Source organism: Triturus cristatus, chromosome 3_1 (genome assembly GCF_964204655.1).
Source record: "Triturus cristatus chromosome 3_1, aTriCri1.1, whole genome shotgun sequence".
NCBI lineage: Eukaryota > Metazoa > Chordata > Amphibia > Caudata > Salamandridae > Triturus > Triturus cristatus.
Genome location: NC_140583.1, coordinates 951,943,473 through 951,959,855, shown reverse-complemented (window position 1 = coordinate 951,959,855; position 16,383 = coordinate 951,943,473). Strand labels below are relative to the sequence as shown.

At 43.1% G+C, this 16,383-nt stretch overlaps 1 protein-coding gene across 1 annotated transcript in view; it reads right to left on the bottom strand.

The window, feature by feature from the left end:
* Nucleotides 1–13,372, bottom strand: part of CACNB4 (calcium voltage-gated channel auxiliary subunit beta 4) — a 910,181-nt gene extending 896,809 nt beyond the window's left edge. The window contains exons 1-2 of the mRNA XM_085645539.1: nucleotides 13,226–13,372; nucleotides 12,641–12,724 (exon numbers count right to left, since the gene is read on the bottom strand). Of these exons, the coding sequence (XP_085501665.1) occupies nucleotides 12,641–12,724; nucleotides 13,226–13,288 (147 nt within the window). The 5' untranslated portion in view covers nucleotides 13,289–13,372. The remainder of the gene's footprint in view (nucleotides 1–12,640; nucleotides 12,725–13,225) is intronic.
* Nucleotides 13,373–16,383: the final 3,011 nt, after the last annotated feature.

The window sequence follows — 16,383 nt, the reverse complement described above, 5'->3', positions numbered from 1 at the left end:
TACAACATACCCATCTGCATCACTCTTCAGAACTAGGAGCCTTGTAAGACATCCATCGTACCATTATTGAAAATTATGCAATTACTGAACTTAAGAAAAAAATATTTAAAAGCGGTGCATACTGGAGCACTGAAAGGTACCCTTTTAAGAAACTCTAACCGCCTAAAAAACAGATAGCTGTAGTAGCAATCGTATTAAGCAGTTCAGAGATCATCAGAACACCGGAGCATCTTGTATATGCAACCAAGTGAAAAATAATAGATTTTTTTTAATGTTTCTAGCATTAAAGCCTAAAGGAGCATGCTTAAGACAATAGAGATACTCCAACTAAAATGTACCGATCTCTATGCTGACATAGTTACTCAAGGCAACCAAACGTTTCTGGGCCTTTGCAAGATATGCTTTGGATAGCAAATTGAAAAGAGAAGATGAATCCATTAACATCTTGGTTATTATTACCAAAAACAAATGCTGCTCCTCCAATCACCTACTTTCAAAAAGCTTTCATATAGAAAGCTTTCTCTCTGTCATACTCTAGATCCCACATCAATCACACAGTCTGCCTTTGTTCTACCACTGATAATCATCTGGCCAATCGAATAAATTACCGCCAACAGCCAGCAATTAAGGTTTACATGAGCAACTTCTTCAGGGGCGAAAAGGTTACACCAGAAATGAATTTGTACATGCATTATCCAAATGTGCAAAAAAGAATTAATCTATTAGGCCAGAATATCTTGAAATAAGACAAAAATCTTGGGACATATTATCATCTTAAACAAATTTAGACACTGATATTAAACAGCGGTCACCATCTGGCTTCAAACTGCTAGTCGGACTGAGCCAGTACATGCTTGAAGTTCTGGCCATTTAATTTGTGAACATGGCAACATTTAACTATCTTAAACCACTTTTGTTGCACTAGGTTTTTGGGGGCTTGCAATTCCACCAAAAGACTATCCAAAGCGTAACATATCAGTTCTTACTTTTCAGCATAAATATTGTAAGCCAACAGAGAATTCTCACAGGTATGTCAAGTTTCTAGTAATATTCATATAGTCCAATTCAATAGAGAAAGCAACATCAGGCACATTCAACCTTAAATTTTAAGCAAGTTCAAACCAAGGCATTCATAGAATGATTGACACTCTATAGATCAGAAAGGGCAGGGTCAAGAAAAGTAGGGAAAAGAGGGGAGAAGGGGGAGGGGGAGAAAAGGGGCATGGCTGACTTCTCCTCTTTCAATGCACTTCCTTCCAGTCTATTGAAAATCTTACATTACTACTACACCTTCTGCTTCATATATTAACACAATTGACCTGTTGAACTGGGAATTAAATTCCATGCTTATTTTCCACAAATATTGATAAATCATAAAGTCCAAAGACTTTTCTGCATTAAACAGATTTATTGACATGTGTATCTGTTATGTATGGGACTAGCTAATCTGCTTAATACAGGCACAGAGTGTTAGGATACAGTTTGCAACCAGGAATGAAGCCAGTTTGATCCACATCAATCTTCAGTGACTAACTCATAAACAGCTCTGGAGAGGTACGTTTCTAAAACTGTCATTAAAAACCTATAATTACAGTTTAACAATGTAATACAATGATTCCAGTTTCACAATAAAGGATACTCTTTAGATTTAGGAAATGCTGTCAGCAATGCCCACTTCCATGATTGTGGGCATTCAAAACTGCATCTATATTAAACATTTTACATAATACCTTCAAACCCTTTCATTAATGCTTGATATCCTTTTTTACCCAAATATTGCTCACACCGGGTATTATCAATAAGTGAAGAAGTAATACTCCTGAACATCCATTAAAGAAATGGAAATGCAACGTTTTTATTTCTTCTGTTGAAAATTTAGCAATCATAAGCTTATAAAGGAAAACCTTCTTTGAACTTTATTGGTCAGTAGATCGATGGTGCATATATGTTTATGAATGTCTGTAGCTATCTGCCTAATTTCAAGACCTAGCTCACTCACGTGGCTCAATATTAAACTCATTATTGCTATAATATGGATTTCAGATGTTTCCCTTTGTTTCGTCAGAACAGTGGGCCCGATTCACAGAACTAATCTGAGACAAAATCCTAAACGTAATACTTTTGGTATTCACAGAAGGCACTTACTACTTTTGGTATTCACAGAATGCACGTGCTACTTTTGGTTAAACTTACTACTTTTGGTTAAACTTACTTCTGTTGGTATTCACAGAAGGCATTTAGTAGTAGTACAGTTAGGAGTCCTAACTTTACTACTACTAAATGCCTTCTGTGAATACCAAAAGTAGTAAGTTTAACCAAAAGTAGTAACTTTTACTAAAATAGGTAAGTGCCTTCTGTGAATGCTAAGTAAGTTTAGGATTTTGTCTCAGATTAGTTCTGTGAATTGGGCCCAGTGTCTTGCTCGTCTAAGTACATTTTTTCATAACATTTGTTGAAATCTTTGTAATTTAAAGTCCCCAGAGGAAAAAGGTGAGCCTCCGGGTTGACCCCCAAATTCATGCCACACTTGATCCTGAGGTATGAGCTTAGTATCTGATCTTTAAGTTTCTTCCTTTCCTTTACCACTTTCCAATGAACATAAGTGCTTTAAAGTAAGTGCATGTTATATGTTAATTGATAATCTAAGCATTGAATTTACAGGCCTTTATGATCACCTGAGCTGGTTAACTTCAAAGCTGTGCCAGACAGCAAAGAATGAACTACTGAGATAAAATTCCAATATTCCCATCGGAGACAAGGCTGTAGCTATCAACAGTACAGCAAGAGCAGTAGCACCTGAGCAGCAGTGTGTGTGGCTCAGTTGACTCCCAATATAGCTGTTTTTACTACCAAACCAGGGAAGAGTCTATTTCTTTGCTTGCATTATGGCTCATGGCACTTTTGCTTCACTGCTGTTGACAGGTCAACCATCTAAATAGCATGAGTAATTATGCAATCAACAAAGAACACCACTGATTTATTTTCAACGTCTTACACACAATTCCTTTTGACGAAAAAACAAAAATAAAAGAAGGTATGCTGGACTTACTGGCAGGCCACTTGCTAAAAATAGATATCCTACAAGTGAGAATTCAGTTCATAAAACATGTCTATTATGAAACAGTTTTACAATCAGGTGGATTCTTAGGTGGGCACTACATTGGTCTAGGTTGAAAGGTGGCGCAGGGTGCTGTTGGGGTCAGTCAGAGACTGCGAAGCTCTTCATAGTGAACTTGCTTCTTCGGAGGGTGTGTCCTCAGCTGTAGTACTCTCTGTGCAGGGGATAGACAAAAGGAGCAATAAAACTCTCTAAGGCCCTGATTACAAGTTGGGCAGTTAATTTGGTCTAGGGCGTAATCCTCTGTTTTTGCATGGGACGGAATTACGAGTCTGGTTTTATTTAATGCACTCGATAATTATCGGATGTGTTAAAGAACCCAACATTCCTTAAATTTCGACAGGTCAATCCTCCCGAATTTTAACAGGAGAAAACCATACAGTATTTACCATTTCATGAGGATTTTGGTGTGTTAAACACCGAAATCAACATGCTATTTCCCATAAACGTGCAATCGATGGTATTTATCGCACCCAATAAATAACGTACCCCAGCGTATCGTTATTTACCAGGTGGGATAAATAGCACCTTTATTTGTAAACTGTTTAATGGCTCAGTGCAATTATTGAGCCATTAGATTAAGTGAATGGCCCCAGGTGAATTTAGAATCAGGTGAATTTAGAATCAAAAGGAATTCCTAAGTATGTAAACGTTATACCCTTAGCTACCAGGACACCATCTATATAGTAGGTGTTTGACTTTATTTTTTGGGCGTCAGTCGACATAATTAATGATTTAAATAAATTTGCTTGTAAGTCCAAGTCCTTCATGAAACGTGAAGGAGTCTGAAAGACTTTGCAGCCCATTTGCGGTCCTCACAATGAGGACCGCATTATCTGCATGGGAAATGACTGGAACTTTCGGTTTCCCCAGTTAAGGCATATCTTTTCCAGTGATAGTTAAATGGGTATCCAAGCGATTAATATATAGAGTAAATAAAAAGGGTGCTAATACATAACCCTGTCGGGCTCTGGCAGTGGACCTAATGGGGATCGAATATTTTCCATTTGGTATATAGCAGACCCTGGCTTACGTGCCCCAGTATAAGAGTCTCTGCAGTGACTAGATACTGCTCCACCCTCATATTTTCCATAAGAGACTGTAATTTAAAGTGATACACTGTGTCAAATGCATCAGAGATGTCCATAAATGCCATATGAATGGCTCATTCCCTGGCTTTGACGTACTTCCCTATGAGGATGTAGAGGTTTAAGCATGGTTCAACAGTGCCCAGGCCCAGGTGAAACCCAAATTGAACCTCAGAAAGGACATTATTTCCTTCTGCCCATGTCCCCACTCTGGAGAGGAGTACTCTACCCAGAATTTTTGTGGTAGAATCCAAAAAAATGAATTGGGAGATAACAATTGGGCATCTCCCTGCCCCTTTTTCTATAGAAAGGCAATATAACAGCCTCCTCCCATGATGATGGAATGGGGCCAACTATGGGTGCTCTGATTATGTTTGTAATTTTTGGGGCCCAAAAGGGGCTGTTGTTTTTTAAGGTGTCTATACGGACCCCATCTGGGCCTGGGGCTTTCCCAGCAGTACTACTGTTAATTTCTGGGGTGACTTATTTCACATCTCTTGCACAACTCAGGGAAAAGGAGGTCACCCCATCAAATGATTCAACACTCTGGGTGATAAAATCAGGTGTGGAATGACCAGGAAGAAAATGATAGCAAAGTGGCCAATCCAGGCATCAACAGAAACTAAGCACTTTACCTGGGGTTTTATAGTCTGTAAAAAAAGGGCAATTTACCACTCTCCAAAAAGCTCCACTATCCATTGCTTTCCTTGCTTCCTCCAAGTCTTCCAAAGCTTCAGGTTCTCATCGCTTCCCTTCTTTCAGCTATTACATTCTTATAAGTGCCTGTACGTTTTGATATCATGCTGTGACTGTAGGAGCTTTTCTAAGGGCTTTTTTAAGCTGTTTCTGTGGCACCGAGTGTAGGGCCAGAAAACTGCCTTGCATGGTAAAGCAGGTGTACTGCTGCCCTGAGTGCATCAACTGTAGTGATATCTGGATCCCTGGTAACTATTTTTGGTCCTGAGCGAACACAGATCATGGGTGTGTGCTATTACCTAGGCTTGTCTCATGGACTGTGGTCTGTTTAGACAATGAGGGGCACTTAAAGTGCTACCCTCAGGAGGTGCAAGGCTATGCCTTCACCTGGTGTTAAGTAGCATGAGTGCGGCGGTGGAAGCATACCGTATTTTTAGTGATCAGTAGAGTGAACATGTCTGTTTTACTTGTATCACTAGAATAGTGCCTCCTGGCCCAACCTCGAGAATTCTGCTGCTGTGCGCTTAAATTGACCCTTAGCCTGCATTGGGTTGTTTGCAACGCGAGGATGTAATGTGTCTGGGAGATGGCACAGTGTAGGAGAAATAGTGCAAGCACTTGCATGTGTTTGCACTGATGTACGTGTGCCTGAGAGATGGTGCCGTGCAGAAGAAATAGTGTGACAGCTGCATGTGTGGGATGGTGTAGGATTGTGCCTGCAGGAGGTTACAGCACAGAGGAGGATATGAAGTTACATGGTTACATGAGCACATTAGGATGTATGTGTGGCTAGGAAGAGGTACAGTACATTGCAGACTGTGCATGTCTGAATGCATGTGTGCATAGATGTACATGTGTGCGCTTGTGAAGAGCACAAGTGACGGAAGACAATGGGTTCCATTTTGGGAGACCTACGGCTTGCTAGAGGAGCAGGGAGAGGAAGAGGAAGAGGTTTCCACCAGACGGATTTGTGCATTCATGCTTTCTCTGGAAATGGATTATCAAAAGGAGAGTTTGTGACTCACAAATGGTCAAACTGAAGCTGTACATCAGAGTGGGAAGCTCTGCATGAGTTCTGTTTATTGTGACCAGGACTGCGTCCTAAGGGTCTGTCTGTCCCCCAGGAGGATCAAGAACACTCGCCCTGGAGCATGTAGCACCAGCCTCTGCCTGACCCAGGGGGCCATGTGAGGTGAAGGAGATCTCTTGGAGGGAGCAAGGTCAAACTTGGATCGCATTGCGTGGATCCCAGGAGTGGAGTGAGAGATTTTGGTCCATCAGGACTGCTGCACAATTAAGGCTGCCTGTGTGCCAAAGTCCATGACCCCCTTGCCAGGTTGGGAGGATCGTGCTATAGAATAAGGGTTACCGCCCTTTGCACTGTCCTGTGAGAAATGGAGGGCTGTTGCCTGGTACAGCGCTGTGACTTGAAGAAGTCCATCACCATGTTCATGCTACCCACAACCTCCCCCTATATCAGGTGTGGGCTGCAGTGAAGAGAGAGGGCAGTAACTGCATGAGCTGCTACGACCCTACCTGTGTGTCAGGCGAAAGGGGCTGTGAAGGAGGAAGAGGGCTGTCTTCCTGATCCCACATGCTGCTGAGAAGAGACGGTGGGCCGTGAAGAGTGAGAGCAACGACTTCAGCTTCCCCTCCGGGAGCATTAGACACCTGCCTCTGGTTCCCGGGAGAAAATTATTGCATTGGAGGAGTGCCAAGGACGGCAGATGCTGTGATCACAGCTTCCAGCCACCTGGGCACATCCGGGCTGCCGACAGCCACGTAGGGATGCTGAGCCACAACTCCTCAAGTTAGGTTGGCAAATGGGCCGCTGAGTCCTAGACAACTTGCTCTGATTTGGCACACACCAGCGTGTCAACTCGGGGATCTCACTAAAGAGCTCCCATAGAACTTCTGAGATTTTAATGCCTTAGCAGGCCTAGCTTGGATGTTGCCACACTTCCATCAGTCAAAAACAGAGAAGTGGGACTAGAAAGCAGGCCCGGGTAATGCTAGTGGGCTTGCCTCAAGAAATCTGTGCATATTCTTTGCAATGTGTTGTATTGTACTTTGTGTTACTAAATAAATACGCCTTTTTACAAAAAAGCAAGTATGTGACTGGACAACCATGTATTGGGTTTTTGGGTGTATTTTAAGTTGTGAGTCTGATCTCTCCTTTCACCTACCTCCTCCCTCAGAAGCCTTGGGCTACTCGACCCACACTACCACTGATAGTCAAGAGTTGAAGGGGTACTTGGCATAGTTGTTTACTGGGGCCCCTTCATATGCCAATATTTTCATGGCCAAACTTGAACATGATCATATTGTGAACAATAAAGCATGGGTTCAGCATTTGATTTTATTTCAACGGTACATCGATGACATTTTAATAATTTGGAGAGGTGACCGTAGTGATTTAGAAAGGAACATTTTTTATCCCAATCACATTCATAACCTTATTAAATTCACTCATCAAATTAACAAATTCAGCATCAATTTCTTAGATGTACTCATTCAAATTGATCAAGGGACCATCAAAACCAATGTGTTCATCAAGTCAACTGACAGAAATAATTGTCTTCACTTTGACAGCTTTCATCAACCTACACTAAAAAAACATTTACCCTACTCTCAATTCATTCGACTAAAAAGAATTACTTCTGACCCTCAAGATACAGTGGATATCATTCACAGATTCACGGATAGATTCCGGAAAAGAGGTTATCCAGAACATATTCTTGAAAAAACTAAACAAAGACTTGCAGCCATGGACCGCACTAGTCTATTAAAACGCACAGAGAAATCACAAACTAGTCGAGTAGTGTGTATACTGAAACACTCCACACAAGCTTCCACGATTAAATCCATTATAATGAAACATTGGGATATCATACAAACTGAGCCGGATCTCAACTTCTTATTACCGCAACGTCCAATTTTTACTATGCAACGTTCAAAGAATCTTAAAGAACTGTTGTCAAAAGGATCTACTGGCCCTAAAGGAATTTTTAAAGGCATGCAAAAATGCATGAATTGCGTACATTGCAACAACGTGATGATAGGAGATCACTTTACTCATCCCACAAAAGGATATGAAATCAAATTGCGACACTCTAGCACCTGTGACACTATGAATGTGATTTATGCTTTGAAATGTCCCCGCGACAAAATTTATGTGGGTAGGACAGAAATAAAGGTGAAAATCCGGATAGGAGAACATAAAAGCAATATTCGAATGAATAATGAAAAGTCAACAGTAGCGCTACACTGGAAGGAAGCTAGACATAACATAGCGCAACTACCTTTCACAATTTTGGAAGCACAAAAGCCCACAAAAGACACTGATCCTTCTAAATCATTAGCGTGCTCTGAATTCTTCTGGACCAAAAAATTACAATCTTTACAACCACTGGGGATGAACGATCTAATTGAATACAGCTGTTTTCTGTAAAGCTTATTGATTCTCATGATTTTTATAGTATGGTGGCGATTCATTTTTTATTATTATTTCTTATGTTTTTAATGTATCTGTTTTTGCATACTGCACTAGAGTGGTATTATTTATTCACATTTCATCAGAGTACATATTTAACAGGCTGTTGCTTGTTTGCAGTCAAATTTTTATTTCCTCCTGTATTTGTTTCTTTGTATTGTAACCTTTTGCTATTCTGGTTCTCGAAATAGATCACCATCTGAAATAGAGTATTTTTTCTATATACATTGTTTACTTTCACCTTTAAGCGCACCGTCTTTGATTTCCATGATCAGGTAACACAATCCGTTTTCTATTTTCCTAGTTAGTTTAAATGAACCCGTTGTTTACGTCACTCACGCACCCTTGGCTAAGTAAGCCACGTACAACTACCGAATTCGGTGAGTTTGAACTATTCGTCACTTTCACTTTTTGATATTTATCAATATTTTTCTTGTGAACGTTTGGTAACTTTGTATCACGCTATGGGTCATTGTGAGCACTTTCGGTATTCAGACACGGATTCTTTCACTATTGAGACAGACGCGTAGAGGTTCGGTTATTCACTCTGGCACTGTTATTCACGGTTTTTGCTTTGCATCATTGCCATAAGCACCTAATGCAAGTGACGCTTGTATCTTTTTCTGTTTCATTTTCGTCTTTTAGTTCTACTGGGTGCTTTCACGCGTTCACGCGGTGTTCGGTGTAATTGAGTTGCAGGATCTTTTTTCTATGTATTTATTAACAAAGAGCTCACTTTAATTCATACAGTTCTGTTACATCACAAGTATAGTATGACAGCAGTTATTGAGGTCTGATAGACAAATTGCCTCTTACTGTTTTTGAATTACAGCATTGATACATGACCCCTGATGAAGGGTCTTGATGGGACCCGAAATGCATTGGGTTTGGATTTATTGATGTCGTATTTGGATGACTAAAGAATGGTTTCTAGTACCATTTGATTTCAAAGAATGATTTCTGCATGAAATTATTGCACTACATTTGAGAATAAATTTTGAAGACATCGAACATTTGTCTCATAAGTGATTGATAAAGGATTACTCGTGTAAATTGGTTGATAGCAATTTATTTGCTGTTGTAACAGTGCTCACACCAGCAGAAGGATTCACTCTTCTCGCACTTTCGTTTGGATAGTTGTTCAGAGCCCATAGTAGGCCGGGCCAAGGACATCAGGAGGAAAAGGCCTCAACCACCACGTTTGTGCCTAGTAATTCCTGCATGCCCCATGGCCCCCTTAAAGGGGATCTGATAAAGAGCACGTTGTGTTGAACCACCGGCAATGTTGGTCGTGCCTCAAACTTTTTTGCCCCGTCAGCCTTAATGATATAGAGGAGCACAATAAGCCAAAAGAGTCTAGCACTGCGCGGGGTTCAGCATCATATTTCATGCACACCCGTTGCTGTTCTTAATTAGTTTTTAAAAGATCATATAAACAATTTTCCTGGTTCATTTTATCTTATTTTATTTGGACTCCTTCATTTATTTTTTGAATACTCAATAGCCTGAGCCACCGTGGGTTTACTCGAGCCCCTCATATTTATGCTAATAGTTACAGTAAGCGGGTTACGTTTTCTGGTACAATTAAGAATTACTCTAAAATTGGACAACATTGGCACTAGGTCTGCCAAAGTTGGAATAAAATCTACAGTGCTTCCTAAACCAATACCATTGAAAGTGAAAAGATAATGCTCACTAGATACCCCAATATCACATGTGGTTACCAGATTCTTTTTCATTAGTCCCTCATTTTATACATCACCAGATTCCAGACTCGCCAATCCACATCTAATATCATAGCTGGGGATTACGGTACCAATACAGGTACCACAGGCTCCAGGGTGCCTACTTTCTCCCTTAAGGGCCATAGGTTTTGGAAATGCAGGACATGGAGACTGTGCCCAAAGTTCTTACATGGCTTCTACAGGGGAATTTTTTATCTTGCGACAGCCAAGCTAATCTTTTGGATCTTTGGTACCGCTCTGGTGCTGGGGATATGAAATGGACAACAGACAAATAAGCTCCTTAACATAATCAGATCTCTTTTTTTTTATTATTCACAGACTTGTGAATTATTCATGAGCCCCAAACAGCGGGTATGTACAAAAGTAAAAAATCTGCTTTGCAACTTTTTAAAAAGCTAATATCTCAAAAACAGCTGAGTGGATTTACACCAAGCCAACCAAAGCACACTTTTGCAGTAATGTTCTACCTTCGTGCCACGTTTGGTGCAAATCCATTCAGTGGTTCAGGCTGTCTGCATGAACAAAGTAAAGTTTCCTATGGGAGCTAAAATGGGAAAACACTTCTTTATTCACCTTCCCACACCCCCTCACTTTTTTCCCTTCTTGTATATGCATGATAATTTGCATGCTAATTGGCATGCCAGATCTCAGTAGACTAGCCCAGTGATGTGCCAAATTTCCTGCAAACCTTTCTACGGGGTCAATTGTGTTAAACAATAATTAGTGTTGAACAGAACTCCTTGGTAGTTATCCCAGTGGTGCTGAGAAGCCAGAAACCTCGAATTGGGCAAGGGAGACTGCAAACTAAATCTAGCACACTGATCAATGAGTGGAATAATATGAGACATCTAGAAGGGCAACAAGGGGCCCAAAACTTCCCAGCAATGAAATCCCAAGCATAAAATATGAAGCCTTTGTCGGGTACTTCCATTGGGGTGCCACACAAATTTGCCAAATCGAGGGAATCTGTTCATAGATTGGACCTGAAATGCACATTTTAAGGTGGCATTAGTGTACTGAGATGTTCAAGTTTGGGAGATATTGTATTTATGGTGGAGTGAGCTCTGAAAATAAACATCTGAATCCAAAATCTGACAAAGTACACCCCTGCTTTACCATACTACTGCCAAATGTTGCTGATAAATCACAAAAATATGCTTTATAATTAGATTTATGCTAAGTGTTTATTTAAATATTGTTAATGTTAGAACTTGTAAAGTCTGATTTTATGTGCAAATCACAGATGGAAATATGATGATGTGATATAAAGTCGTGACAAAATAATCCACCATGGAGAGTATGGAAACTTTTAAATAGAGTTGTTGTTGTTTTTTTTAAAATTAAGATTCCCCTCCTATGCTGCTTAGGTCAGTTCTGAACCATGCCAGACCATAATAATGATTTTTTTTTAATTCTCAACCCCAAAGTCAGTTTTTCATTTATTTTACCAGACAGCTTAACTAACAACCTAACACGAGGAAACATGCGGCCCCCTCCGCCATCCCAGCGGTGATGATTCCAGTGGATTGCCCATATCAAGACTTGGCAGTACTTTACCGCAACACCTCAAGGTATGCATCCCCTTGGCCTGTTAGCCGTAAATACAGATATAATATCCTATCAGAGAACGTTTTAAGTCAAGCAGAGAACAGCAACAAAGCCCAGATCCGGCCAGCGCGCGCTGAGTCTGAGCTGAAGCCTACAGTATAAAAGTGAAGTCACCCGGTACATTAATAACAAACCTGCGCTCTTAAGCGCTGGCGAAAGGCAAACAACGTTCTAGGCGCTACGTTTTAGGGAGTGAGTACTAATTAGTCCACAATGTAGAGAAAGTGCGAGAGAGAGGATGCAGAGAAAAACCTACCATTGGAATTCCTGCTGAACTCGCATTATGTGTCAAGGTCACCTCTAATGACCTATTTAAAAGTAATTTTCCTCAAGCCTGCGATTTACAACTATAGCACATATTCCCTAGATTGCAACAGCAACAAAAAGTCCAAGTTTTCTTTTCCTTCAATGTTTTCCCCCAAGAATATCTCATTTCCAGAAAACTGCTTTCCTGCTCCGTGCTGAAAGGGACCCCATTTTAAAAGCACTCTCGCGTGGCCAATATTTTCCAAAGCGGTCATCTCGGAGGTTATATTTATTATTTTAACGCTGTTGATTTTATTTTGGCCTTTCTAACAAATCGCCCACGGGAGCTTCCATTTAACGCGAAAGCAAGAGCGCAGGCGTTGTTTCTTGTCAGCGATTTACAATTACAGCCGGCATTAAAAAGGGTCACGTGAAGACAAGGGGCCTCGTGGATGAGGATAAGGCACATAGAGAAACCCCGGATAACAGACACAGTGTAATTCAGAGGAGCAGAGGGGCCGCAGCTTGGCAATGCCCACCTCGCTGGGCAGCTGGCAGTCCCCGGTTGCACGAGGTACGGTGCCCGCCGCTCCGCGGAAGGGGCATCTCAGAGAGGAGCCTGGCGAGGGGGCGGAGCGCATCCTACCTGTCGGATGATGAAGCTGGTGGAAGTGGTGCTGCCGTCCGATCTCTTCAGTCGGCTCCGCCTGGACGAGGTGCCCCTGGAGACCTGGATGGAGTCAGGAGAGAGAGGCAAGAGGTGAGTGGGTTCAGAGCAGCCAGCCAGCCATACTATGCGTGGACGGGACTACAAGCCGGGAGAAGCGGGGGACCTGGGAGCGCTCATACCAGAAGGGCTCAATGAATAGTGCAGCCGGTGCAGTGACACCGGAGCCCATGGGCTTCAGGGGCCCAAGGCACCCATACAACGATTGTATTTCACTATCAAGCCAGTTACTGTGGGCTGGTTATCCTTACCTACACCTGGCCCCGTGGCACCCTAGCTGAATCACAAATCTCTCTCCCCCTATACTCCAAAGCAAAAGGAAACATCCATAACCTGCATAGCTCCCAAACTCCTGCCCAGGTCACGTACAGCAAGACATGGGTAGAGCGGAACCCGGAGAGAGCCCTGGACAGGACGCCGAACACACCCTCTACCGATGCCCTCCTCTTAGCTGCGACCGAGCCGCCTGGCTGCGCGCAGAGGTGACCGCCTCCGCCCCCTCACCTGGAAGATGGGAGTGTGCGCCCCCTCCGCAGGCCCGCTCTTCGAGTGCGGGGCTCTGGACATGGTCACGGCAGTGGCATCTCCTCGGCAGCGGGGATGCAGAAGAGGGATCCGGGGAGGAGGCGGAGGGAGGGATGCTGGAGCGAGCAGTCAGCGCCTACTTGTTTCGCAGCTCCCCCGCCACCGCTGCCATCCTCGGCACTGGAGGCGCCGTAGGAGAGAGAGGAGGCAGGGCGGGGGGCGGTCCGCGCGCACCACTTTAATGGGGCACTTCTCCCCACCCGTCCTCGTTCATTAATGCTTTCTTACGCATGTGCTCTGCGTTGAGAAACCTTTCACAGATAGAACCTTGAACTGTACCTCGTCACCTACCACACCGCTCCCTTCCGCGGTCCCTACAGCGCATTATTCCATCCATTCGGGACAAACCAAACGATGTCGCCTTCCTCACTCTCGACCCTCGGTTTGGCACTTATACAGAAGGTTGCGAGCGACGAGCTGACAATTTTTTTCCCTGAATACTCCATTGCCACTTTCTAAATTTAAAATCCGAAAAAAATATGCAGCGGTTAGGCGAGCCGCCAGCACCATGGACTAAACAAATCCTATGTCTTAAAACAGAAATGCCTTATGCCTTCCTGTAGGAACCTGGCTCATTATGTAGTGGACCAAAACAAGGTATGCTGTGTAGAGTCCAGGCAAACTCCAACAGATCTGGTTTACAAAGGCAGTAATGATCTCCCAAATGCTCTCTTTTGTGGTGGTGTGGGTGAGCAGTTGGTCGCATCAGAGCGTAGTGCTAAGGCAGTGAGTGAGACACAAACTTGATAAATAATTACAAAACCAATTTATAAAAATAGCCCAGATTTTTATATGAATTTAGATGCCAAGATCATCGGAATCAGGTAAGTACTTTTCGAGTTATGATTTTTTTTTACAAATTTCAAAAGTTCACACAGTTCAATTTCTGGAGCGGTAATGTTATCCTGGGGGGGGTGGGGGGAGAGGCAAATGTAGGCCTGGACGGTAAATTTCGTTCCGCTCTCGGACTGAGCGATATTTTGACATTTTCGCGCTCCGCGGAGAGCGCGAAAGTGTCAAAACTTTTGCAACCTGCCGCGAAACAGAAGTATTTTTCTTGTTTGCGCTTTAAAAATGCATTCTCGCGCGCGCGGTCACGACTTACCGGGTCCCTGCGTTCGCTGAAGAGTTTTCCTATTCGTTCGCGCGCGCCACAAGATGTTGGATTGTTGGTAGCCAGTCGCACTATCTCGCGAGCGTTTGCGATTGCGAACACATCATTGCGATTGCGAACAGGAAATAAGCATCGCGAGCAAGATGGCTGCGCCCATTAGCGACCGTATGGGCAAGTTGGAGATATATTTTCCCGCGAGAACGCAAAAACACATCGCGAACGGGCGGGAAAAGCAATCTCCGCGTCTTTGCGAAAGTTTTGCATGCTCGCGGAGATTTTGCGCAATTTCTCGATAATTTGCGCAAGTCAATTTCACAAATTCTGCCCACCCTTAGGCATATGCTCCATTCAGGCACTTATCAGCAACTTACCGGGCCCTTCTCCTGGACTTAAGGTGAGTATAGGGCAAGGTCCAAGATGACACCAATAGGAGGTGAATTTTAGTGTTGGGTGCCCCGTACACTTCAATGGAGAACGGTCTGGTTAGAAAGAGGCTGCAACTGCGACTGGGGGGCTAGTCCGGTTGAACCCACAGGGGGCACAGTCCTTGAGATGCTCAGGCATTCAGGGACACCATTGGTCCGCTTCTCCTTGGGCTGTAGGGCTCGGGTGGAGTGGTGTCTTTAGGCATCGGTTCCGTGCTGCAGGAGACACTCGTGGTTGAGGGGGCTTGCACGAAGAGGCTGGTGGCGGCGACTGGGAGTCCAGACTAGGCAATCCCAAGGGTGAGCTCAAACAGTCAGGGTCTCCAGACCCCATTGACACCATCACCTACATCAGACATGGGCCATGGGGTGCGGGTGCAGAGATACTTTAAGGTGTCGGATGGCAGAGGACGGAAACTAACTCTTTGCCTTAATAAACATTGATTAGAACATACAAAACAAATCATATTAGATAAATAAGTACAATCTTGAAGTAAAATTATCTATCACGCTAAAGGACTTGATCTCACATGGATGTAGTCATGGATACAGGGTTTGCTAGGCCGCCAATATGCAAATCTAATATAACATGCAAAAAAAGCCTACTTTGTCTAAAACTAGGAAGGCCTTGTACTGTCAGTAATTGAAATGGCCAGCAGAGGGGCATTTCTGTTCATGCATATATGTCCTCACGTGTAACATAATGCACCTGCCTTAGGGCTGTAAGGCCTGCTGTAGGGGTGACTTACAAATATTACATGCAGTGTTAGGTGCATGGCACACAGCATGTGTGCCATGTTGTGTTTTCACTTTTTAGAGTACCTTGTCACTCAGCCTGCAGTAACAGTCTGCATGAGTTTGGTGCTGGGTCCCCTAGAGTGGCAAACCATCTGCTGCAGCTCTTAGGGACCCTCTTTAGTACCTATGCCCTAGGTACCAGGGGTACCACTTACTAGGTAATTACAAAAGTGCTAAATGCTTGGTCAATTGGGGATCAATTGACCAGTTACCTTTTTTTGGGAAAGAACACTGGCTCTGGGGACCTGGTTAGCAAGAACGCAGTGCACTCCAGTCAAAGTTACATAAAATATCAGGCAAAAAGTAGGGGGGGGGGACTACTGCAACGAAACCCTGTTTCCTACACACACCAGCTGGATCCTACCTTCTCCATCACTCATATACTATTCTGATGTCAAAGGAGGAGACCTGCCTCTCCTGAGCTTTCAAAGATTGGAAAATGAAGAACTAGTACCTTTATACATGTCAAAATGTTGGCTCTCAAATAAGTGTGAAGGCTGATATCAGGAGGGTGATCCCATTACAAGTGAAAGAAGAATAAACCAATTTAGGAGGTTGATGCAGGCTTCCAAAAAGGGCGGCTTACTGAAATATAGGAAGGCACATTACTTTTTAGGAAGCAGCAAATCTTTGAACAGATTGCGACAATCTTCAAATGAGAGCGAGTTGATAGCTATGTCCCTAATAGTGCATTTTTTATTACAATTGTACGTTCTGCAAATTTTGTTACTATCAAGCCA